We start from the raw sequence: 26351 nt of genomic DNA, 5'->3' as shown, positions 1-26351 counted from the left end.
AGTGCTCCATCAGCTTGAACATCAATTATACTACATAAGCATACAAGCATGTCTGCCCTCAATCTAAAACCTAATGCCTAGGTCTTTTGCTTGTTGGATGGTAAAAAGAGGAAAAATCACAATTCTGGAAAATATAGTTCTGAAGAATTTGCCATCATGGTTTATGACGGCACTCAGTTCAATACTGAATGGCTGTGCTCATTTGTTTTCCAATGTTTGAAACAAGAAATTCTGAAATTGTTTGGCAAGCAATGTTCTGTTTGTTTCAGTATAGGAGAAAGACAGCTTGGGAGATGAAGTCAAAAACCACAGGACAGCGGGTTGTAGTTCAACAGGTTTATTTGAATCCACAAACTCTCAGAATCCTGCTCCTTCTTCAGGTAGCTACCTGAAGCTTGTAGTTTCAAATAAACCTGCCAGACTACAACCTGCTGTTGTGTGATGTTTGACTTTGTCCACCCCAGTCCAACTCCAGCATCTCCACTTCTTGAGAGATGAAGGCAGAGGGGAAAAAAGGACGGTACTTAAAAATTGTATTCTGACAAGTCAGAATATTTTGTAATTGAGGAGTTTCACTACAGAATAATTATTCTTGGATAGAGGGTTTTCATCTATTGTTCCTGACTATAATGGATTGGGTAGGAAGAGATGTATCTTTTTAAAACTTTTACTGTATTAAAACCCTGATTAAGATCAGACATGTACAAATGCATATCTGATCAAAGCATAATGATGGGCAGTGAATAATTCACTTGTCCTCTTCTCACCAACAAGTTCTCGCTTGAGCCTGATCCAATTTCTTAAATGCAAAGATTACTTTTCTATGTTGTGCGTGTACCTACTACCCTAACTATAGCAGTAGTTCTGTTTGGGTGCACACCAAGTTTTCAAGGCCTTTAGGGATGGATAACAATTGCTAGCCTAGCCAATGAAGTCCACATCCTGTGCAGCCTTATAACTCATGAGACTTCTAGCTGCACCAAATACTTATGTCATAAAGTAAAGGCTGGCACATTAATTTATAAATTCACTGTTGCCAATATTTTGGAAAATAGCAAAGATACAAAATATTATCACTGACACATCGGTGTAAAGTTTTACTGAGGTTAGGATGTACTTAGTAAGAAGTTGGAGTGTTCTTCAATTTTTACACCAATGGTTAACTATGTTTTCCAAAGTCAGAGATGTAGAGTGAACCTTCATTTATGTCACCAAAACGCAAGACTTAAAGGATCTTTCAATATTAGTTTTTTTTTCACATTCAACTGAATGTCAGAATATTTTGAACTATGGTCTTATAACCACATAAAATTAGAAATGAGGCTGCGTCCTAAACTGATTGCATACAGGGTTTTCATGGTCAGTTGGCTGGACAAACATGCATTCCATATTGCAGCTGAAATCAGGTCCAGGCATGCAAAGACAATGTATAAATTGACCATCCTAATGAGCTTTTTCACATCAGGTGGTTAGCCAGATCAGTCATCCCAGAATTTATTCAGTGTGGCTAAAGTGGAAAATCAACCATTCGTGGTTTGTAACTGCCAAGTTATGCTGGTGCAAAATATAATGCCCTTGTGATAATGAATTATCACATCCCCAGTGTCTACCACTCACATATTTGACAGGTATCAATGTTGACCATACTTGTACACTATTACTAATCATGTGAAAATCAAGTGATTCAATGATCAGAAATGCGGTAAAATACCCTAACTCTCTCTCAGTTTTTGAAACATAAATGTTCCTGATGTCACATTCCTTTTAGTCTCTATACTATTAGTCGCATTGTGCAAGGCAATTGCCATTGTTATTTTTCCTCTCATACTAAATATAGGCTAGATACTTAATGTGTGCACAGTAGATAAAACAGAACAAGAATATATACAGATTTTGAAATCAACTAATGAAATAAAAATTAAAACAATCAGCATCTAACAGAACTAGGCAGAGATTAAAAACACAACTTGTAAAACCCAGTACTTCTGAAAGTATTGAATATTTGTTGCCATATAAATTGCTCAGCAAACTCCTGTGCAAGCCAATTCAAATAATCACATTCAAATTGGGCATCTGATTTCTAGACTATGAATTATACATTGAACCTTAGTGAAATTTGGTGGCTGAATTTCATCAGATCCTTACAGGTGTTACACAACCGTGGGAAGTACTTGTAGTCATTGTAAAGTTTACTCTCATTTCTATCCAAAATCTCAAGTTGTAGAAAAGTAAGGTACATGGACCTATTATGGTGTGGTTTCTAACTAGAAAGAATAGAAAAGATGGAAATTTCGTGAAACATGAATTGTTTTGGATGCTAATATACAAGCAGAAATTGTTGGAAATCTACAATTGGTCCATCAACATCTGTAACAAAAAATAAGATAATTATGTGGGTCTGATGAAATGTATATCTTGAATTTTCATCTTATAGATGCTGATCTATCTACCTTTTGTTTCAACAAGCTGTGAAATAGCAGCATCCAAAACATGACTGAAGCAGTGGACATTTGGATTGAATCAAGTAGAAGTTAATACTTCAATCCACAAGAACAAGGACTCCAAACGGTGAGGGGTGGTAGTAGAGGAAGTAAAATTAGAAAAAGGAAAGAATACAACCATCCAACTATCTTCTGTCTGCCCTCCTGTTGTTTACTAACAAAACAGATATAAATAAATCTGCAACCTCCTGTTCCTCATTTTCTGGGTTAAAACATGCAATAGAAATAGTGTGAAAATATTGATGATAAACAGAAGATATTGACTTAGTCGAATTGGCGGTGGGGTGGTGGGAATGGGGGTGCTGAGTGATAAAGGAGGAGGGTGGGTGAAAAAGAGAGAAATAGAAAAACTGGAAAGAATGCCAGAGCCTGTTGTCCCCATTGAACCGCAAAATGAAACAAAAATATAACACTTCATAGATTCTGGACACCTGTTAACTCCACATATGGCAGGGTGAAATTCTCTCATCATAAGATGCTTCGTACCCAGCATAATATCCTGTTGTGTTTTCTTTTTTGCAAATAGTCAATTAGAAGCTTTTTAACTCTGCATGAATTAATGTGTAACAATTAACTTAAAGCTTTTATCATCCAAAGTAATCTTGCCAGACATTAAATAGTACAGGAAATAAACAGTTATGCAATTGCAGTGGTGATCTGAATACTTACAGCCTAGAAGATATTGAACAATTAAAGAAAAATGTGTATTTTCTGGCAATATATACGGAACTGCAAGCCACAGCTTATTACAGTGCTTCAATATTTGTGGATTAAAATACAATCTGTTAAAATAACTGACTAATTTTTCTAGGTAACTTGTTTTGGTTAAGTGAAAAGTTACTTTTTGATAACTCTCCGAAATTAAAAATTTGATGTTTGGAATTTGACTATGAAAGCCAAATTATCAGCTCCAACACAAGATGTAGCTTTAAGATTCCTTTTACTGTTGGTTTAAGGTAGCTGCTCAGTGGTGGCTACTAGCGAATTCTAAGGAGTGTGGGGAGGGAGTTTACACTTTTAAAAGTATTAATGGCCCTCTGAGTCACTAAACTCCTAGTCATGCAGCGCTTAATAGCTAACTGAATAATAATATTAGAAAGTACTAGGAGCAGCAAAGGTTATATGATGGGAAGGAAGTGGAAGAAGAAAAAAAACATTATCTGGTGGACCATAGTGAGGTCTACAACAAATAACAACATAGGCTTGGTTTCATTGCCAGCTTGGCTATTTGCAGTAATTTGGTATAGCCTGCTATAATTTTACAGTTGCCAAAAACTACAGTTTCTCAGTAAAGCAGCACTCCACATCAGGATGTTCTGCAATACGTAAGAGGTCTCTTTTCTTTCCCCTCCAATGTAGAAAGTTAAAACAAAAGGGCCAGTACATACACACAATCGGCTTTTGTAGGTATGTGCTCTTACAAATTCATTTACATCTAATATGTTTCCTCGCCCTATGGAAATATCAATAAATGCGTAGCACATTCTTCTGAGTGCACTTATCAAGACTGTCAACCCTTATACCTTCTCACAGCTTGTTATGCTATTTTAGCACAATGTGGGTATATATTTCATTACAAAAAACTTTAAAACTAGCAATTCCCTAAAGTGAAATTACCTTAACATTTTTAAAATTAAAAGTATAAGTTATTTGTTGTAGCAGCCAACACAATGAAAATTTCAAATAAGAGTTAAAGAATTAGGTTCAAGTTTTCCAAGTTACTTTCTTTTATAATTTTCTGGTCAGTCCCCATGTTTATCTTTATTCCAATACAGTGCAATAACTATTCTTCACTAGGAAATCTGGCAGTAGCTCATCTTTTGAAACCACAGCAAATTGAAGATGACAATGACGAAGCAACCAGGGCGAGGATCCTAGGACTACATGTTCACAGAATTCAGTGCAGGATTGGAAATTTAAATTTTTCTGCATGCAGACTCATCAGCACACACGGCAAAGCTTTCTGCACATTTCTGACAGCATCTTGTCCTCTGATGTCCAATGCTAACCCCAATCCCCATTTTATTGGAATTTTAAAAAGCCATCTTTCATTGTTAACACCAGTAGATTCGATACTTTTGTCCAAACCAAACTCATTTCAGCATCTTGCAATCCCTGGGACATTTTAAAACACTCGACTTCATTTGCCTTTGATTGCTGTTTTGAGGCTGGAGGCTTCTGTGTATATCTATAAAAGATTTAACACCATCATTCTATTTTTTCCAAACTGCAATTCTCTATCTGTAAACAGGTAGCCGAATGTGAGCATTTTGGTGGTCCAATAATCGAGGTACTGATACAGTCTCATATCCTTTACCCAACATTTGCTCTTTAATGCAGGGAGGGTGAATGTCATTGATCAAATATTCCAGTGACTGCAGACTACTGCTGAGGATAGAGGTATTACATAGCGTTCTACTTGAGACAGTGGTGAGCCCATCTGAAGGATGAACAAGGTCACGGTGGCCATTTGTGAGGTCCTGTGGGTTATAACAGTCACTGTCTGGTGTCACCAGTACGCTGTTCCAAGGGGCAGCCAAATACTGCCCCGTTGAAAAGTTGCAGTGCATGCCCACACAGTTCAAGGGAGATGAAGGAACTTTTTCAACAGTAGGTGCCAAAGTGTATTGTCGTGGAGCACCACAAATCTCTGGTGATTTACTTATTATTCCCCCACCACCACTGCCAGAATATATACGGATTTGTTGTTTCTGTTGCCATAGTAAATAATCCATTCCATCTGGATAGGCCCCAGGTTTAGGACCTACTGCAGCAGCTAAACCTGAAGCAGCTGCTCCTCCACGGCATTCAGACACAACATTTCCAGCATACATCACACTTCCATTAATCATACTGGTAAAGCCGTTGACTGTATTGCGGCTGGCTACTGTGATTGGGCTTGGATTGGTGACAAGAGAGCCCTGACAGACTGCAGCTGAAGCTTGTTGTGATGCCTGAGCCTGGCATTGCTGGTTGATCTGGTAGATGATACTTTGAATAGAGGGGAGATTTGACTGCTGTAGAGCCAAGCTACGTCCTCCAATTGGAATAACAGATGTAGCAACAGTTACATTAGGTGGAGCAGGTCCTTCCAAAGATTTCTGGCTGTTGTGGTAACTTGCTTGCCCAGTACACGATTGACTCTGCGCTAAAGTGCTTGGCACCGGGTAGGGTCCGATGTTGCCATTTCCGACTTGTGCTGGGGACATTCGTGTCCTCTTGCCATCTGTATTTTTCACCACACTTTTACTGTGCACCTTCACAATTGCTAAAAGACCCTGATATCCTCCAGAGTGTATAGGGTATGGACTGTACCGTTGTCCTGTTGTGTCATAGCCATTTACAGTCCTGTTAAGGTGCTTATGCTGAGGAACCCTGATATTTGTAGGAAAGATCTTGATTGTTAGTGGGCTGTTAGCCACTTTCTGGGCATAAGCATCAAGTTCAGCTGGACTAGGATACCTTGGAGAATGCGTGGGTGCGACTGACTCACCTGAAACAGAATATAATATACAAAATTAGAATAAAAAGGAAAATTATTGTTGAAGTCACATTTATGGTACTTCCCTTTTGACACACCTGTTAACACATATGGAACTTGGAAAGACAAACATGACAATTTTACAAAGTTAAAATCTTATCACATATGCAGCTGAGATGTTAAATTCCTGATTTCAAAATGTATCAAAGAAAAGCAAAACTTGGCAATCATATTATTTTGATTTGCTTATGCAATACAATGGTTAAGACCAAGCAGCAGCCTGGGAACAGATAATCTACCAAGTAAGAGATGGTATCTAAATGGCAAAATATCTAATCGTTATGCAAGAAGCAGGATGTATGAAATATTTGCCAAAATACTAATGGCCTCAAAATAACATTGAGTTTGATTCACTCTCCAGTGGGAATATGAGAGCAGGCAGCCTGGGTTGGCTGGCAGCGAGAGTGGGAGCAAGCAGTTCGAGGTGGCAGCAGGAGCAGGAACAGGCTGCAAGGCGGTGAGAGTAGGCAGTCCAGGACAGCAACGGGAGCAAGGTTGAGCACTTGTGAGGTGTGCAAGCCTAGCTTGGCCAGGTGCTTATGGACTGTGGTGTTGAACTGTTAATTGTGTTTCTTTGTTTTTCCACTTTTTTGGTAATAACGACTGCAGTTTCACCTTTTAAGCTTCTTTTTTCTCGGCTTTGTACCTAAGATTTTGCACTTAGATGCCCTTGTACCTAAGATGGTGCCATAAGTAGCAACTTGTGCACTTTTCACTGTACTCATGTGAATACATGTGACAATAGACCTAATTCAATTCAATTAAATTGGAAAAGTTTATGAGTTTATGGGTGTGAGGTTTATCGGCAGGCAATGGCTTTGTGGCATTATCACAGGACTATCAGTCCAGGTAATGTTCTGGGGATCTGGGTTTGAATCCCGCCATGGCAGACGGCAGAATTTGAATTCAATAATAATCTGGAAATAAGAATCGGATGATAACCATGAATTCATTGCTGATTGTCAGGGAAAACCCATCTGGTTCACAATGCTCTTTAGGGAAAGAAACTGCCATCCTTACCTGGTCTGGTCTCCATGTGATTTCAGACCCATAGCAATGTGGCTGACTCTTAACTGACCTTTGAGCAATTAGGGATAGATAATACTGGCCTAGCTAGTGATGCACACATCCCATGAATGAATAAAAAAAATGATTTTATTCTGTTAGAGGTTTAAAAAGTCAGGAATTGTACAATCTAGCAGTTGTTGTCTAAAACAGTTAGTAATTTTGCAAAAAATATATTTGTATTCTTGTGTAATTAAAATGATAAACATTTTGAATTTCTTTTTGCTTTAAAGATGGTTACTGATATTTGCAGTGGAATACATTTACGGGATCTGGTACTGGCCAAGAGTCAGTCACAGATTATAAAATGGAACATGTAAAAGCTAAAATGTCAATGCTATGGAAAATAAAGTTGAAGTACAGTGATAAACTTAATATTTTACCCACTTGTTCAGGAAAGGATTTGGAAAGTGATTTCATTTGGATTTCATTCATGTCCAAGGTGATGGCAGAGAAGGACTCCTCAGCTGGAGCTTGTCCGCTCCATTCATTTCTATTCTTTTTTTTTTCCTTGTTTCATGCATTTTTTTCCCCTTCTTTCTTCTTACCCACCTCCCGTCCTTGAGCCTCAAGTAAAGTCATCATGGACTCCCAGCCTCAGCGTGGACTCCTGGCCTTGAGAGCCTCGAGGTGAAGTCAGTGCGGATTCCCAGCCTAGTGTGGACTCCTGGCTTCAAGAGCCTTAAGGTGAAACCAGCGTAGTCTCCTTGCCCTCGAGGGGAGTCCAGACTCCCAGCCTCGAGATCCTCGAGGTGAAGTCCAATGCAGTCAGGAGATGAGGACCAGTGTGCACTGGAGGCCAGATGACGGCGTGGACTGGGTTGGAAAGAGTGTTTTTCTGAATATTTTATATCTTTAATCTTTCTAAATTTATTCCTTTGATTTGTACTTTTGTATCTAAATTGGCATGAAGGTCTGCAATGCTGGACTTTTTATTTCTTTATTTTGAATATTTATCTAAGAATTTGTTCTTAGGAATCTGTACCTAGATAGCTTTGTACCTAAGATGGCGCCATAAGTGGTGAATTGTAAACTTATCACTGTACTCATTGACAGATGTGACAATAAAACTAATTCTAATTCATTAGTAAATTTGTTTAAAGGAGTTTCCATGCAGAAGACAAACAACAACAACAACACAATCCCTAAAACTTCTCTGTGTTAATCACTCTTTGATCAGACTGTTCCTGCAGCTCCTCCAAATCAGTTAATTCATTAACTCACGTATTCAGTGTTTTAAAATATTTCCATCAAGTCATGGTTTTATTCTTTAAAGTTCTCTCTTCCTGTTTAGTTTTCACCCTTATCCTTCTGAATGTGCTATAACTTGTTGATACCAGCAACTTTCAAATGACCTGCTGAAGCGATTACTACACAAAACAGGGCCTAAAGCCAACGTAAGCAGGATTTGACAGGAGAAACCAGCTTACTCAAGCTGGTCTTAAGGAGGATCACTGGACTATAACATTAATTCTGTCTTCTCTGCACAGATGCTACCAGACTTGCTGAGGTTTTCCAGCAATTTCTATTTTTGCTTTTTTAATCTTGTTCTTGCCTGATGCCTGAAGCTCAGCAGGATTCAGTGGAGAGCAAACAGGAACAGGAGCCCTGGCAGTTTTGTCCCCTTTTCAAACAGGTGATAAGGCAAATTGTGGTCTCCTAATGTTGCTTTTAAGATTTGCAGACTTAATACAGAATAGAAAAAAAGCATGAGGCTTTCTAGTATGTATGACTTAGTGCTATTATGTACAGTTCCTTTATCTACGAGGCCAGTCTGTGGTAACTTTAATCCAGAATGACATTTGGTACAAAACAAAATTAGATGGTGATTTCGAGTTTTCTTGATTCCTGGAACTTATGATAGAAGACTCAGTGTACAAGAGACTAAAAGGCACAGCTTCAATAGATCTAAATTTCCAAGAATCCCCTGAATATTCTTTGTAATTCAGCAAGATTAATTGCACAGTTTTCTGCCTTACACAGATAATTATTTTTATAAAAAGGCATGCCACCAATTTGCTGTGTTAAACTCATCACAACTAATGCTTTTTTTTAAAAAAATGTTTAGTTATGAAAGTGGATGTGCTTCTTAATTATCACAAAGGTTAGCTTTTAATATTGCCATTAATATTGCCCCCTTTCAACCCAATTTAATCCAACAGCGGCTGGAATTCTCACAAATACTTTTGTTAATTCCGAACTTGACTATATCGAAGATTTTCTGGCCAGCCTCCTCAAACTTCAAATCATCCCAAACTCTGCTGCCTATAACATATCCAATCACTCATCTTCTGTCCTCATTGGCCTACACTTGTTGCTTGTTTTTAAATTTCTTAGAACCAAAATTCTCATCTACATGATTCAAATCCCTTTATGGCCTCAATCATTTTCTAATTTCAGCCTCAAAGTCTGGATTGCCCAACATGTTTCTTCATTCCCTCCTCCTTCTTTAATACATCTTTGATCTAAGCATTTAAGCACCATGCAGAAATGCCATAAATAGATCCAGCAAAGTTTCATTTTTGGTCAACAGTTATCAGAGCAGTATTTCAAGTCTAATTTCAAAGCCTTGCGTGTGGGAAATAGTGTTTCACAAGCTTGATTTAGTTTTTTTTAAGGACGTGAGCAAAAAGATAGATGAGGGCAGAGTGGTAGATGTTATCTACATGGATTTTAGTAAAGCTTTTGATAAAGCTCCACATGGTAGACTGGTTAGTAAAGTTAAATCACAAGAGATTCAGGAGAGCTTGCAAATGATACAAAATTAGTTTGACGGTAGGAGACAGAGGGCGGTAACGAAGGGTGGTTTTCAGACTGGAGGCCTGTGATCAGCGGTGTTCTGCAGGGATCAGTGCTGGGTCCAGGGTCATTTGTTATTTACATAAATGACGTGAATGAGAATTAAGGAAACATGGTTAGTAAGTTTGCAGAAGACACCAAAATTGGTGATATAGCAGAGGATGAAGGTTATCTAAGATATTACAAAGGGATCTTGACTAATTGGGCCATTGGACAGGGAAGTGGCAGATGGAGTTTAATTTGGATAAATGTGAGGTATTGCATTTCGGTAAGACAAGCAAGAGCAGGACTTATACAGTTAATGGTACAACCCTGGGTTGTGTTGTCAAACAGAGAGTTATGGCTTCAGTTATGTAGTCCTAGGCATGAATATATAACTGAAAAATAGTAAGAAACAGTTGCAAATTCATGATTAATATAGACTAAAAAGTAGACTCCACCACACCAGGTGCCATTATGAAATCAAAAATTCTGTAGTACCAATGTTCGGCTGTTTTTAGAAAAATGCAAAGCAATTAATTCCATGAAATTGAGCATAGACTGGTAGAGAATAAGGATTGAAATGGGTCAATGTTCAGTTAGCACTCCAAAGTGCTCCTATGTTTGAAATCACTTCCCTGTCACACAAATAATAATTAAAATGATGACAGCACTTGCATTTAAAAGCTATGAAATAGTGAAATTTTATATAAAGACATTTACAAAATTTTAACTAATGGAAATAGGCTTTGCCATGTTTCCCAAAGTGCCTAAAGCTGCCTTCCAGTAGTCTGATGTTTTGTAATTTTCTAACAAATTACATATCTGCAGTTAGCTGTTAAACAAATTAATTGCTAAGGGTACTGTAATGTAACATAAGGATTTGTAGTCTGTTATATGTTCATAATGCGTCAAAATAGCTGGTTTGCATAATCAAACTGTGGCTAACAACAGCATAATCATTGTTTGCTAAGACGATATGTTTGGATCAGTGTCTATATTACTTTTGGATTATAATTTCTTCCGGGTACATCCATTAGACTTCTTGTCCATTCCCAATTTTTTGCATTGGTCTAGTTTCTTTGTGGTAAGTACAAAAATACATTAACATGCTGAAGAGAAAACCAAAAAGTCTATACAGATGAATGGGTATATGGCACTTACACAAATAGAGAGATTAAATTGAGGAATTAAAGGTAGAGACCAATAAAAGAAGACACAAATGTCGACTGGGATACAATTGAATTCAGCAAGGTAAACTCACAACTTAAGTCCACAAAAGACCATTAAATATTCAGTACACGAGGATGGCCTCAACCAGGATCCTGGGTTCATGTCACCCTACAGGTGATCTCATTGCACTATACACACACACAGACCTGTACACTCACGCAGACCCTCTCTCATGTGCTCACATATACACTCCCACACACACCCTCTCACAGACTTATACCCCTTTACACTCACACTTGCACACATACACACACTCTCTCACAGACACTCATAATCCCCACTACCGCACCCACCCACACGCGCACACACAAGTTTGTGGGGTGAATTTGTACTTGCAGATTTACATTTTACTTTGCTCAAAATCTGCATGAATCCATGTAAGATTCTGTAAATCTGTTTTTAAGTTAGAATCAGTCTGACCATAGTGGCACAGAGTCTCACACAGGGAAGCTCACACCTTAAATGCATTATCTGGGCCGACATGACACCAATTGTTAAAGTTCACTTGAGAATGTAACTTTTAAAAAAGTTTTACATATAGAAGAACTGAAACCAACATGGTCATTCTAAAAGATGAGAGACTTAAACAATCCAGGTCTTTTTCAATATATAATTTCAGTTACATCACACTGTAAACTTTTACTATAAATTCTGTGCCGCACAATCTTAGACTCCACAACCACCCGATGAAGGAGCAACACTCCAAAAGCTAATGCTTCCAAATAAACCTGTTGGACTATAACCTGGTGTGATTTTTAACATTAAATATCAAGCCGGGATCAACTTATCCCTTAGGGCATTGACATGTAGGGTTACCTGACAACACAGGAAAATCCTAGCTCTGATGCAAAATTATACCTCCAAGTCCCACTGTTGAACCAGGATTGGCTAAATCAACCTTCTAAAGTTCTCTATGAATATGACTGAATCCTTGATTTGACTACAGCTTGTGCCATATAAGAATTACTTGACTCTGTTTTTCCATCATTGAATGTCTCACCTTGGAGAGATGTTGCCTTGGACAGGACTCACTTCATTAATTTTGGTCTTCAAACTAACAAGCCAACCAACAATCACTTTCTCCTTCCATCTTGTGACCTTGGATGTTTTTTGCCAAAATTTCAGGCAAAGCTAAAAAGTGTTAATTTAACAATTGTATGATCATGACTCACTCATTTCATTAATTTGCTGGGTTATGCAGTTGATTGTGATTATGCTTCAAACTTTCTTGGTACTGGAGCCTATGAGGGAGTAAGCTATCCTAGATCTGGTCCCATGTAATGAGACAGGAATAATTAACAATCTCATAATTAGGGATCCTTTCACAAAAAGCGATCAAAATTGGTTGAATTTAAAATACAGATGGAGGGTGAGAAGGTAAAATCCAATAGCAATGTCTTGTGCTTCAACAAAGGAAGCCACAATGGGATGAGGGAGGAGTTGGCTAAGGTAGACTGGGAGCCAAGGCTGTATGGTGGGACATTTGAGGAACAGTTGAGGACTTTCAAAGCAATTTTTCACTGTGCTCAGCAAAAGTATATTCCAGTGAAAAGGAAGCACTGTAGGAAAAGGGATAATCAGTCATGGATAACTAAGGAAATAAAGGAGGTAGCAAATTGAAAGTTAATACACAAAGAGGCAAAGATTAATGGGAAACCAAAGGACTGGGAAACCTTTAAAGCTCAACAGAAAGCCACAAAAAAAGCTATGAAGAAAGCTAAGGTAGATTATGAGAGCAGAATATATAAATAGATTACAAAAGTTTCTGCAAATATATAAAATGAAAAGGAGTGGCTGAGGTAAACATTGGTCCTTTAGAGGATGAGAAGGGACATTTAATAATGGAAAATGAGGAAACTGCCAAGGCGTTGAACAGCTATTTTATGTTAGTTTTCACAAGGGAAGATACAAATAACATGCCAAAAATTAATGACAAGGAGGCTACCGCAGATGAAGTCCTAGCAACAATCATAGTGTTGGGCAAGATAATAGGGCTAAAGGTAGACAAGTCTCCTGGCCCTGATGGAATGATTCCCAGGGTACCAGGAGAGATAGTGTGGAAAAAGAGCAATTGTGGTCATTGGTGAGGATCTGAAACCTGAATACAGGCTGAGGTAACTAGTTGTTGTCAGGGGCAACCACATAAGATACTATTAATAACTTAGCCGGCAACAAGATGGCTTCTCGATGCAAATAACATGACAAAATGGCTTCTAGGCTGCAAACTGACAATTCTGCTAAAGTTGCATAAGTGACTAACCATAGTCTGCTTCAATAGAGATTAGCAGACAATGTGCCCTTTAAAACACAGAAATAACCCGACTACATAAGAATTACTGGCCATCATAACTGACCTTCAGATGCAGGTGCAATGGCTCAGTTCGTCAGATAAAGGTGGCCCAAGTGTTGGAAAATAAAGTCGGTTCCCAGGAAATATCATTAGACTAAGTAACTATCAAATAAAGCAGAATCGTGTATTGATTGGTAATTGTTTGAATGTCCTATGTGATCATGGCCTGTACCCTTCTTTAAGAAAAGTATAAAAAAGTTTTTGTATTAAGCTATGTGCGCAGCTCTTCTGAGGAACACGGAAGTGCACATCCTGTGTGTTTCTGGACTCTCTGTACCCAGCCATATGAAAAATAAAGAGTGAAGTCTTAACAGCCAGTATCGATTGAGAGTGTTTATTGACCAATTGTGGGATCGAGAGACCCCACCAGGGGTCCAGATCTTCAATGGTAATTTACCAAACTTCGCTGAATTCTGAGACGGCTGCAGCAGATTGCAAAACAGCAAATGTGATGCCACTGTTTTAAAAAAAGGGGGTAGACAAAAGGCAGGTAACTCTTGGCCTGTTAGCTTAACTTCCGTAGTGGGGAAATTGCTGGAATCTGTCATTAAGAAGAAATAGCAAAACATCTAGATAGAAATTGTCCCATCAGGCAGAAGCATGCATGGGTTCATGAAAGGCAGGTCATGTTTAACTAATTTACTGGAATTCTATGAGTACATTATAAGCGCTGTGGACAATAGGGATCTGGTGGATGTGGTGCATTCGGATTTCCTGAAAGGTGACGAGGTGCCGCACAAAAGGCTGCTGCATAAGATAAAGTTGCATGGTGTTACAGGCAATGTATTAGCATGGATGGAAGATTGGTTAACTAACAGAAAACAAAGAGTGGGGGATGAATGGGTGTTTTTCTGGTTGATGATCAGTAGCTAGTGGTTTGCCTCAGTGATCAGTCTTGGGACCACAAATGTTTACAATTTTGATAGATGATTTAGAGTTGGGGACTAAGTGTAGTATGTCAAAGTTTGCAGATGACACTAAGACGAGCAGAAGAGCAAATTGTGCAGAGGGATACAAATAGGTTAAGAGTCCGGCAGATGGAGTACAATGTTGGTAAGCATGAGGTCATCCATTTTGGGAGGAATAACAGCAAAATGGACTGTTAATTAAATGGTGAAAAATTGCAGGAGTTTAACAATAGGGGGTTATGCTGCAGCTGTATAGGGTGCTGGTGAAGCCACACTTGGAGTACTACGTACAGTTTTGGTCTCCTTACTTGAGAAAGGATGTACTGGCACTGGAGGGGATGCACAGCAGGTTCACTAGGTTGATTCCAGAGTTGAGAGGGTTGGTTATGAGGAGCGCTTGAGTTGACTGGAACTATACTCATTGGAATTTAGAAGAATAAGTGGGGAGGGGGGTATTTTATAGAAGCATAAAATTATGAAGTAAATAGATAAGATAGAATCAGGGAGTCATAGAGATGTACAGCAACGAAACAGACCCGTCAGTCCAACCCGTCCATGCCAACCAGATATCCCAACCCAATCTAGTCCCACCTGCCAGCACCCAGCCCATATCCCTCCAAACCCTTCCTATTCATATACCCATCCAACTGCCTCTTGTTTCCACTAGCAGGTGAAAATAGAACTAGAGGGCATAGCCACAAAATAATGGGGAACAAATACAGGACCGAGTTGAGGAGAAACTTCTCCACCCAAATGATTGTGAATCTGTGGAATTCCTTGACCAGTGAAGCAGTTGAGTCTACCTCACTGAATGTTTTTCAGGCAAAGATAGATTTTTGAACAGTAAAGGAATTAAGCGTTATGGCGAACAGGTGGGTAAATGGCGCTGAGTCCATGAAAAGTTCATCCATGATCTTATTAAATGGTGGAGCATGCTCAACGGGCCAGATGGCCTACTCCTGCTCCTATTTCTTATGTTCGACTAGCTAATAAAGAGAAACAATGCCTTCAGACCAAACAAAAAAAATCTGAACCTGGTTGGGGTAAGCCGATAAATAATCAGTTATATATTCTGTTCCTACCTTCTAAGGAACAAATCAGTAAGTAATAAAGCACTACTGCCAGAAGTCTGATAGTATGTAGTTTGCTTCCCTTTTCATAATGGAATGTTTAATGTCCACAGGAGGATTGGGTTAAAAGAAACACCAGAACTAATATGGTTAAGCACTTAGGCTCATTGTGATAAGAAGAATAGTCATGTCACCTGGTACAGCTTTAATGTAGCAGTATCAAAGACATATTATATCAAAGCAATTTCATGGATGTTTAACATTATTTCTAGACTACATCGCAATGAGTACATACTCCTAACTCCAGCAATAAATCAACAAGCATCCTAATGAACACAAGAAATGCCATCAATGCAATTTTACACAAAAAAAATGCAGTTCAGAAATAAAATTAAACTGGCGATTGTGAAAAAAAATAGAAAATCCAAATCACTACCTTTGGAAATCTGCTTTATGATAAAATGCTGTAAAACACATTTGTTGCCTTCATTATTTTATCATTTTGGGTTACAGTCGTAGAGTAACACAGCAAGGAAACAGGCCCTTTGGGCCAAAGTGGTCCATGGTGTCCACTCAGCTAGTTCCAATTGCCCACATTTGGTCCATATCCCTGCAAAACCTTCCCATCCGTGCACCTATCCAAATTTTTTTTAGATGTTGTTGTACCTACCTCAACCACTTTCTCTGGCAGCCAATTCCAAATACACGTCACTTTCTATGTGAAGAGTTGCCCCTCAGGTCTTTCTTAAATCTTTCCCCTCTCACCTTAAACCCATGCCCTTTGGTTTTCAATTCCCTATCCCTGAGAAAAAGACTACATGCATTCATCCTATCTATGCCCCTCATGATCTTAGACACATCAACAAGGTTACCCCTCATTTTCCTATGTTCCAAAGAATAAAGTCCTACCCTGGCCAACATCTTCCTATAACTCAGGCCTACTAGTTCTGGCAACATCCTTGTAAAACTTTCTTGCACTTTTTCCAGTTTAACTATGTCTTTCCTATATTAGGGTGACCAAACTGTACAAAATACTCCAAGCGCGGCCTCACCAACGATTCATACAACTGTAACATGATGTCCCAACTCCTATACTCAATGCCTCGATCGATTGGAATATAGAAGGCCAGCATGATAAATGCCTTCTTTCCAAGTATTCACTGGAACTATAAACCATGGAAACTGATTAAATATTCAACATCTGCACCATATCTGAAGCAAGTTGGATGTCTAAAACTTGGGAGGGAACAAAACCTCAGCTTTGGCTCATACTCTAAGCTCATAAAAAAGTTGAAGAATTTAAATAAAGGTTTAAATAACGTTGGACTTAAGACCATAGGATGTAGGAGCAGAAGTGGGCCATTCAGCCCAATGGGTCACCATTCAACGAGATCATGGCTGGTCTGATAATCTTTAAAACTACTTTCTTGCTTTTTGCCCTACATTACCCGATTCACTTACGGATTAAAAATATATCCATCTCAGCCTTAAATTTGCTTCATGATCCAGCCTTAAGAGCCTTCTGCATAAAGATTTCTACAAATTCTCTACCCTCATAGGAAGTTCCTCCTCAACGCTGTCTTAAATGTGCGACTGTTTATTCTGAGATTACTGTACCATGAGGGCAAACAACTTTTTGGCATCAACTTTGAACTGTCCAGTTCACCAAGAATCTTGTATGTTTTTGTAAGGTCACCTCTCTTTCTCCTATATTCCAACGAGTACAAGCCAAATCTATTCAACCACTCCTCATAAGACAGCACCTTTGTACTTGGTATCAGCCTAGTGAACCTACCCTGGACTGCCTCCAAAACCAGTATAACTTTCCTTAGATAAGAGTCTCAAAACCATTCACAGTTTCCTGCTGTGGGCTGACCAGTGCCTTGTACAGTTTTAATAACACTTGTCAACTTTTATACATCATTCCCTTTGAAATAAAGGCCGACATTTGCCTTTCTTATTACCTTCTGAATTTGGATGCTAGCTTTTTTGTGATAGATGGACGAGTGTCCCAAATCCCACTGTTCTGTAGACTTCTATAGTCTTTCTCCATTTAAATAATATGCAATGCTTTTATCCTTCCCAAAACTGCATAACCTCACATATTCACACATTATATTCAGACATTATATTCTAACCTGTCTAGATCTATCTGCAGTCTCATGTCAACCTCACCACTTGCCTCTCCATCTATTTTAGTAATCTGCAAATCTGTTTTAGTAATCTGCTATAGTACAGTCACTTACTCACCCAAGGCATTTTATATAAAGTAAATAGTTGCGGTCCCAGCACTGATCCCTGTGGCACACTACTAGTTTCAGATTGCTGTCTTGAACATGGCCCTTCATTCCAATTTTACCATACAGTCATAGAGCATGGTCCAATTCATCCATGCTGACTAAATGTTCCAAACTAAACAAGTCCCATTTGCCTGTGTTTGGCCCATATTCCTCTAAACCTTTGCTATTCATGTACCTATCCAATGTCTTTTAAATGTTGTAACTGTACTTGCATCTACCATTTCTTCTTGCAGTTCATTCCACACATGAACCACCTGTGTGTGAAAAAGTTGCCCCTCAGGTCCTTTTTAAATATTTCTCCTCTCATCTGATAAATATGCCCTCTAGTTTTGAATTCAGCGACCTTACGGAAAAGAGCTTTGCTATTCACCTTCTCTATGCCCCTCATGATTTTATAAACCTCTATAAGGTCACCCCTCAACGTCCTCCACTCCAGTGAAAGAAGTCCCAGCCTATCTTTATAACTCAAAAACTGTCCAGTCCCAGCAACATCCTGGTATATATTTTTTGAACCCTCTCCAATATAATAATATCTTTCCATAGCAGAGCGACCAGAATTGTACACAATACTCCAAAAGCAGCCTCATGAATGTCATGTACAACATCAACATGATTGCCTTAACTCCTCTACTCAATGGTCTGAGAAAGGAAGGCAAGCTTGCTAAATGTCTTCTTAACCATCCTGTATACCTGTGATGCACCTTTCAAAGAACAATGCAACCTGAACCCCTAGGTTCAGCAACATTACCCAAGGCCCTACCATTAACTGTACAAGTCCTGCCCTTGTTTGTTTAATCAAAATGAAAAACTCATTCATCCAAATTAAACTCCACCTGCCTCTCCTCAGCCCACTGGCCCAATTGATCAAGGTCCCTTTGTAATCTTAGATAACCTTCTTCACTGTCGACTATATCACCAATTTTGGTGTTATGTGCAAACTCACTAACCATGCCTCCCAAATTCTCATTCAAATTGTTTATATAAGTGACAAACAAAAAGTGGACCCAGCAACAATCCCTGTGGAACACTGCTGGACACAAGACTCCAGTCCGACAAACAATCCTCTGTACAACATCCTTATACAATCTGAGCAGTACATCTCAGTTCTTGCTTTTTAGCCCTCTTGAAATGAATGGCAACATTACATTTGCCTTCCTAACTATCAACTGAACCTACATGGCCATCAGAACATCAAATATGAGAGATCCAGTGGGACTAGTAGTTCATTAACTCTGAATTAAACTAAAACGTTTATGAATAATATCATTTTATGCATAAACATATTCTCAATCAGACAGGTTCAAATGGAGAATAAATTATGTTGAAGAACTAAATTAAGATCCTGAAATGGGTTTTTCTCAATAAAACAAATTAACAGGAAGGGCATAGCTGAAATGGCTACTGTCTGAATGAAAGTGGTTTTGAACTGCTTTTGAACAAATATCAGAATAGGGGCTATCAAGAGGTATGACTAATTTTCTAGAACATCAACCAAAACCGATGTCATTTTCTGCTGGGGGTCAATTTAAAATCCACTCCACTTTACCCATTAGAGATAAACCTAAATATCCTCCAGTAATGATGGTGACCTCCATCTAAATTTTAAACAAAAGGATATTATTTGCAGTATTTAACTGTGCTTCCCACTCCTCATCAAGCTAAGACACCTCTTCCTTGAAGGAGTGAGTTGTTCTCAGAGGGACTTGAAAACCAATTACCATAGCACACTGGGGCATTTGCTGTTCCATGACAAAGACCTTTCAGCTGCATAGTAAAAATAAATACAGGGGATTCTGTGTTTTTTTTTTTTTTTACAGATTGTGTTGATAATTAAAGACTTTAATAACTCCTTAATCTTACCAAAATACTCTTAAAAGTTACTTGCAGCAGTTGCTACAATTATCCTTGTAGGAAAATCACAAGTTTACCTGCCATTGTCCTCGAAGGAAAAAAAAATCAATGGATCTCATCTCTGGAGTTTGATACTCAGTGTCACTGCCGCTATAGGGTGCAAACCGGTCTTCGAAAATGAACAGGAATTGTGCATAAGAGAGACTGTAGTCTGTCAATGTAATTGTAACAGCTGCTGATGAACAAAACCTGATCAAGTGGGTTTAGTGGCACATAAAACTACTGGAATACAGCCAACTTACTGTAGATTTTGTATAGGGGCCTTGCTAGTTGGTAAGTTCATTTGGAAGCAGATGTGTTGACATGGAGAAAATGAGGACTTCAAATGCTGGAGATCAGAGTTGAAAAATGTGCTGGAAAAGCACAGCCGGTCAGGCAACATCCAAGGAACAGGAGAGTCGACGTTTCGAAAATGAGCTCTTCACCAGGAATGTAGTCGACATTTCTACTTAGGATAGAACTTGGAAATCATAGATTTGGATGTTTTGTAAGAGTTACCGAACAAATCTTTCCACAGGTACTACCTGAACGTTTTTTTAAAAAAATCATTCATGGATGTGGGTGTCTTTGGTGAAGGCAGCATTAATTGCTCAATTCCAAGTGTCCTTGAGAATCTGATGGTGAGCTACCTTCTTGAACTGTAGTCCTTGGAAGATAGGTATACCCACAGTGCTGTTAGCGAGGGAGTTACATGATTTTCATCCAGCAAGCATAAAAGGACGGTGGATATAGTTCCAAATCAGGATGGTGTGTGGCTGTATTCTCATGTATCCAATGCTCTTGTCCATCTGCTGTTAGATGTTTTGCATTTGGAAGGTATTACTAGAAGAACCATGTCACTGCCATAGTCAGTCACTGCGTACATCTTGCAGATAGTATACACTGCTGCCACAGTGCTTCAGTAGTGATGGAATAGAATGTGGAAGACTGTTGATGTCCTGGATGGTGTTCAGTAGACTGAGTGGATTGTACCTATCCAGGTAAATAGAGGGTGTTCCAAAGTCCTGACTTTTGTCTTGTACATGTGGACGTACTGGGGAGTCAGGAGCTTTTCTTGTACTTATTGAGAGAGATATGGTAGGTTCTGTATTTTCACTGCATTCTGAGAATGTATACTGGTAAAAAGTGTGTCTAATCTAGACTTGTAATTAAAACCCCAATAACTTCAAAATAGGAGTCCATGACGAAGTCTACCTCTTACATTTTCAAAATCAATATCAACTCAAAAGCATTTATCAGACCATTTGAAAAAAACAGTTTTGAATAAATGTTGGCATCATTTGCAAAGCCTACTTTTATTGCCCATTCTTAATTGCCATTTAGATGGTAGTAAGCCATCTTCTTGAACCACAATAGTTACGTAGATACATCCATAGTCCTGTTAGAGAAGAAATTCTAGGATTCTGACCTGACAAAAGTGAAGTAACAGCAAATACAATTCAAAATAAACACAGAATTCTGGAAAAACTCAGCAGGTCTGGCAGTTCTGAGGAGTCACAGTGGACTTGAATGTTAACTCCAATTCTCTCTCCACAGATGCTGCCTGACTTGCTGAGTTTCTCCACCATTATGCATTTCTTTCAGATTTCAAAACACCACACAGTATTTTGCTGTTATTTTAATATAACTCTCAGTCTAAATGGTCAGTGATTTGCAGGGAATCTTCTAGATGATGTTGTTCTTGCTGCTGGTAGGGAAATGCATTTGCAAGGTACTGTTGCAAGAGAGTTGGTGATGTGTTGCAATAAATCCTGTAGATGGTATACACTGTTACCACTGTGTTAGTGATGGAGGGAGTGAATGCAGTTGGTAGATGGTGTACCAATCAAGGTGGTTGCTTTGTCCAGATAGTTTTGAGCTTTGAGTGTTGTTGGGAGCTGCACACATTCAAGTAAGTGGGGTGGTCACCGATACAGTAATTGAAGGTAACCAAACTGAATACACCGCTCATCACCACTAATGCCTGAATCCCATCGATTTCAAATCTGCTAAGGCTCCTTGATACCACACAGTTAAACACTGGCTTGATGTCCGTGGCACACATCGCTGGAATTCAGCTGTTTTGCTCTTTTTAGCATTACGACTATAATGAAATTTGGCTGAGGACCAACTACATGGTTTTTCCATTTACACTGAACCCAGCTCTATAACTCTTGCTTTCTCATGTCACACAGTAATCAACATTGCTACAATTAGGGAACAGGATTAATCTGAACTGAAAACAAAGAAAACATAGGGCAGAACCTTATCAGGATCTGAGCGATATGGGCAATAACAAGATGAGTAGTAGAATCAGCTGAGACGATTGTGTTGAGGTCGAGATGGAGATGATGTTGCTGCAACCTCCCTGCTTTGCTCATGCAGCATGGCAAGATCCTCAGCTAAGATCAGTGAGTTCCCACTTGTTAAAAGGGTCAACAGCAGGCTATTCTATCAAGAGTTGTGATTTTACCAAACTTGCATTGGGAAAACTCGACATGAAAACCAGAACAGGTTCTTGGCGGATCCAACTCATCGCTGGTTCTAAAAGAGCTCCACTTTAGGCATTGGAAGCTAATATCTTGGGCATGCTGCAAAAGCACTATCCACATATACATACAACCAAGGACACTGGCACCTGACGTGTCAGCTTCTACAAATCCTCATGGCACATCTCCAATCCACTTACACGACACTTCTGCAGTTTAATGCATCTTGGACTGCACCAGCAACTATGATTGCTATGCTGCAGGGACATTGTGCACAGGGACATATATCCAGCTCATGACTGGAAAAAGTTGGATCTTTGGACACTTTGCTTGCTGTCATAGGGCTTCCTCATTCTGATCCTATCTGGCCAGAGCATCCCTGCTTTGCCTCTGTGCACTTTGCCCCTTCAGTTAGAGATACCTGGCTCACTGTCTTGCCATGCCATTTAACAAAGACACAAAGCAAAGAAGCTTGTCACAATTGTCAGCAGGCCTCAGTCTAATGAAGGAGATTAGCCTTTGTGCTATCTGATGAAGGAGCAGTGCTCTGAAAGCTTGTACTTCCAAATAAACCTGCTGGACTATAACCTTGCGTTGTGTGATTTTCAACTCAGGCAATCCAAGCACAGTAAGTCATGCGTAGCCTCTGATACCTGTCCAGGTCTCCCAGGGGCAGTCAGAATGATGATTATCTGCTCAGTAGAGTGAGGAGCTGAACATCGGGCAGCACACCACACTGCCTGTCTTGACTCTTTCTGCCCTATTGTGGGCTGTTTTGATCATGGAATGACAGTCATACAGGTATTACAGAAGATGAAAATGGGTGGCATAGCTTTTACTACTTGTGTAGGTGGGGAGTAAGCAGCGCAGAGGGACTATAGGATAAGTGCTGTCAGTTTAGGGTGGGTGAGGGTGATAAGGGAAGGCATTGCTTGCATCCGTGAGGGAGGTAGAGCATTAGCTTTGGTAGGAGATGAGTGCATTAGTAGAGATAGAGTGTGTACGAAAGTACTGGATAGATACTGGCAGTTAAACTTCCAGAATGGAGGATGACTTTGGTCTTCTTCATACAGTGCTAGGCATTTCTCCAGGCTTCAAATAGGTGGCAACCTCTGACTAGGATGACATCCTCTGGTGTCATGACCTCTGTTGTTGGTCCTGGGGAAAAAGGAAGTCCCACTCATGCACCACTCCATCCAGCAGGATCTTCAGGAAATGTTCAGAAAGCAGGACAATGATTTCTCCCTGTCTGCAATGCCTGGGGCAAATGTCAGGAACCGTGTTAGGCAGCCTGGGTGTACAAATGCCTTTAAAATATGGTACTAATGCCAGAAATATCAGTCAATTCTGGAGTCTACAGCTAGTAGCTAGTTGCTCTGGGAGCAGCATGGTAAGATGGAGTGGAACAGGATGTGATTCTTGCTGCGAGGGCTCAAACAGCATTTAAAGCAGTGAGCGGACAACATACAGTGAGAAAATCCACTCAGGCTTGAGGCAAGAATTACTCAACCAAATTTGATGAAACTCACACTTAGCCAAAAAAATTTTTCAATGGAATTAGGGGCAGCACAGTGGCTCAGTGATTTGCGCTGATGCTTAACAGTGCCAGCGACCGGGGTTCGATTCCACCCTCAGGCGACTGTCTGCGTGGAGTGTACACATTCTGTTTGGGTTTCTCCCCACAGTCCAAAGACGTGCAAGTTAGGTGGATTGGCTATGCTAAATTGCCCATAGTGTCCAGGAATGTGTACGCTAGATAGATTAGCTATGAGGAATACAGAGTTACAGGGATAGGGTAGGGGGTGGGTCTCAGTGGGATGCTCTTTGGAGTGTCGGTGTCAACTTGAGGGCCAAATGACCTGATTCCACAATGAAGGGATTCTATCAGAAAATGTATGCTTTGAGTGTGTAACAAAGGTGTGTTTTTGCTCTTTGTACTCTAAAATCTTTCAATCATCACTGGATGCATGTAGTTTAGCTCAATCTTACACTATGATTATTGTTATCACTTAAAAGGTATTGTCATTTCTTATGTACTATTATGCAACACTATTTTCAAAATGAGATATTTACAAACGGAATCTGAATCTGAGTCTCTCTTCCCTGTGAAGTTACCACTAAAGACACACTCAGATTACGTATATTTTGCACACAAATGATTGTACATAATGTGTAATATGCATTCGGGAGGAAACAGGATAAATAGTACTTCTTAAGTTTTGTGAGAACGTTGTTACCTTTTTCTTGTACTCTTTGCATAAGTTTTTCTATGATAGGATTAAAAGGCTTACCTAGATTGGAAGTTCTGAAAACACAGTAGATAAATTATGTAATAACAAGGGTGCAGACCACAAAATAAGGAGACATGAGTAATCTGTCAGAGTCACAGAGATTTGAAGGAAAACTCCAATCAGAGGTCAAGGATGCCTGAAGCAAGCATGTTGATGCTTCAATCAGCCAACATTTTGAACACCTCTGTAAAATTAGAATTTTAGCAAATCAGTTACCCTTAGGCAACCACAGTCTTCTTGCTCCCTCATGGGGCAATGTATCTGTGAGCTGTCTCTTTGCTGATGAAATCACTGAGCAAGATTACCTAACATGTCACAGAATTATGAAGATACAAAAAGTCTGTTTATCATGTCTTTTAAGGTAATCTGAAACAACTATCCAATTTAGTCCCCCACCGTTTATCTTTTTCTCTCTTTTCCCTTTTCATGTATTCATTCAATTCTAACTTTCAACAGACCTCTGCTTCAACAAACCTTTTCAACAGAGAATCATAAAAACTCAACACAAACATTTCTTGACTTCTGTTATTTTGCCAATTATCTTATCCTTATGCAACCTTGTTACCAATTATCCTACCAGTGGAAAATGTCTTTCCTTATTTACCATTCACTACTAAAAGCCCTTAGCATTGTTCACCACTTCTACAATTAGCCCTTAACCTTCTCTGTTTTAGGGGGAAAAGTATGAACTTCTCTAGTCTTGCCACATAATCAAAGTTCAGCTACGCAGTTAACAACTCTAGCAAACCTCAACATCTCTCCAATGACTTAAAATCACTTATACAAAGTGGTGTCTGGAATTTCACAGAATACTTTACAATAATTCAACTGAAGCCAAACCAGTGACTTACAAAGGGGTAGGATAATTTCTAGATTTTTGTACTCTATGCCACCATTTAAAGAGGCAAGCATCCTTATTCAACAGCCTTATCAACATTTCATATCACCTTGTAAACATTTATTTTATAGAAGCTCCCCTGTTCTGTACTGCCTTTAAGTCTGTACAATTTAGTTCATATTTTTCTTTAATTTTTCTTCCAAATCCCCCATACTTCACAAATGTTAATAAATTTCATCTTTCATGTGTCCACCCATTTTACCAATCTATGTCTCCCAAAAGTCTGTGATTCTCCTCATTTATATATATATATTCCCAAGTGGCGCATTTGCAAATTTTAAAACTGTACAGATCTTCCTATCTCCTATTGGAGACTGGATGTGAACCCTCAAATATGCATTGGGCCCTATGGAAATCCTGATGTACTGATCTCCACAGAAATTACCCACAAAGTTTGAACTTTTGAGAGAAATTCCTCAGCTTCCCCGAGAACCTCTGCAAAAGTCTCAGAACTTGAGTTAGAGTTGGACATTTCAGAATATTCCAGGGTACCTACCTGAACAGTTACTAGGAAACTTTAGTTGTATGAAAACTTAGTCTAACATCTGGGTAGTTAGAGAACTGATGTTCTAAGCTCTCACTGGTTGCTGACCCAGCAAACCTGCACAATTCCCTAATACTCTCAACATCCTCCTTGAACAAAGTTTGGGAGAAGATTTGTAGCTCGGGTGCTCGTTGTTGTGGTTCTATTCGTCGAGCTGGGAATTCGTGTTGATGAAATTGCGGGGGTATCAGTTTTTGGCGAATACATTGTATAGGTGTTCTTTCAATACAGGAAAGCCACACACACAGACCAAGTCCTAAACTACGTAAGCAACCACCCCAACACACACAAAAGAAGTTGCATCAAGACACTGTTCAAAAGGGCCACAACACTGCAGTACACTAGAATTGCAAAAAAAAGGAAGAAGAACACCTTTTCAATGTATTCGCCAAAAATGGATACCCCCGCAACTTCATCAACAGATGCCTAAGGGAAAGACAACAGAACGAGGACATGCCACAACCCAAAGGACTAGCCACACTACCATACATCA

The 26351-nt window shown here is 39.3% G+C and overlaps 1 protein-coding gene across 1 annotated transcript in view; it reads right to left on the bottom strand.

Moving 5' to 3' along the window:
- Nucleotides 1-417: 417 nt before the first annotated feature.
- fam222a (family with sequence similarity 222 member A) overlaps nucleotides 418-26351 on the bottom strand; it is a 289691-nt gene continuing 263757 nt past the window's right edge. The window contains exon 7 of the mRNA XM_043715498.1: nucleotides 418-5994. Within this exon, the coding sequence (XP_043571433.1) occupies nucleotides 4739-5994 (1256 nt within the window). The 3' untranslated portion in view covers nucleotides 418-4738. The remainder of the gene's footprint in view (nucleotides 5995-26351) is intronic.

The sequence above is a fragment of the Chiloscyllium plagiosum genome, chromosome 25 (genome assembly GCF_004010195.1).
Source record: "Chiloscyllium plagiosum isolate BGI_BamShark_2017 chromosome 25, ASM401019v2, whole genome shotgun sequence".
NCBI lineage: Eukaryota > Metazoa > Chordata > Chondrichthyes > Orectolobiformes > Hemiscylliidae > Chiloscyllium > Chiloscyllium plagiosum.
Note: the sequence above shows the minus strand (reverse complement) of the source record. Positions and strands in the feature narration are given on the sequence as shown.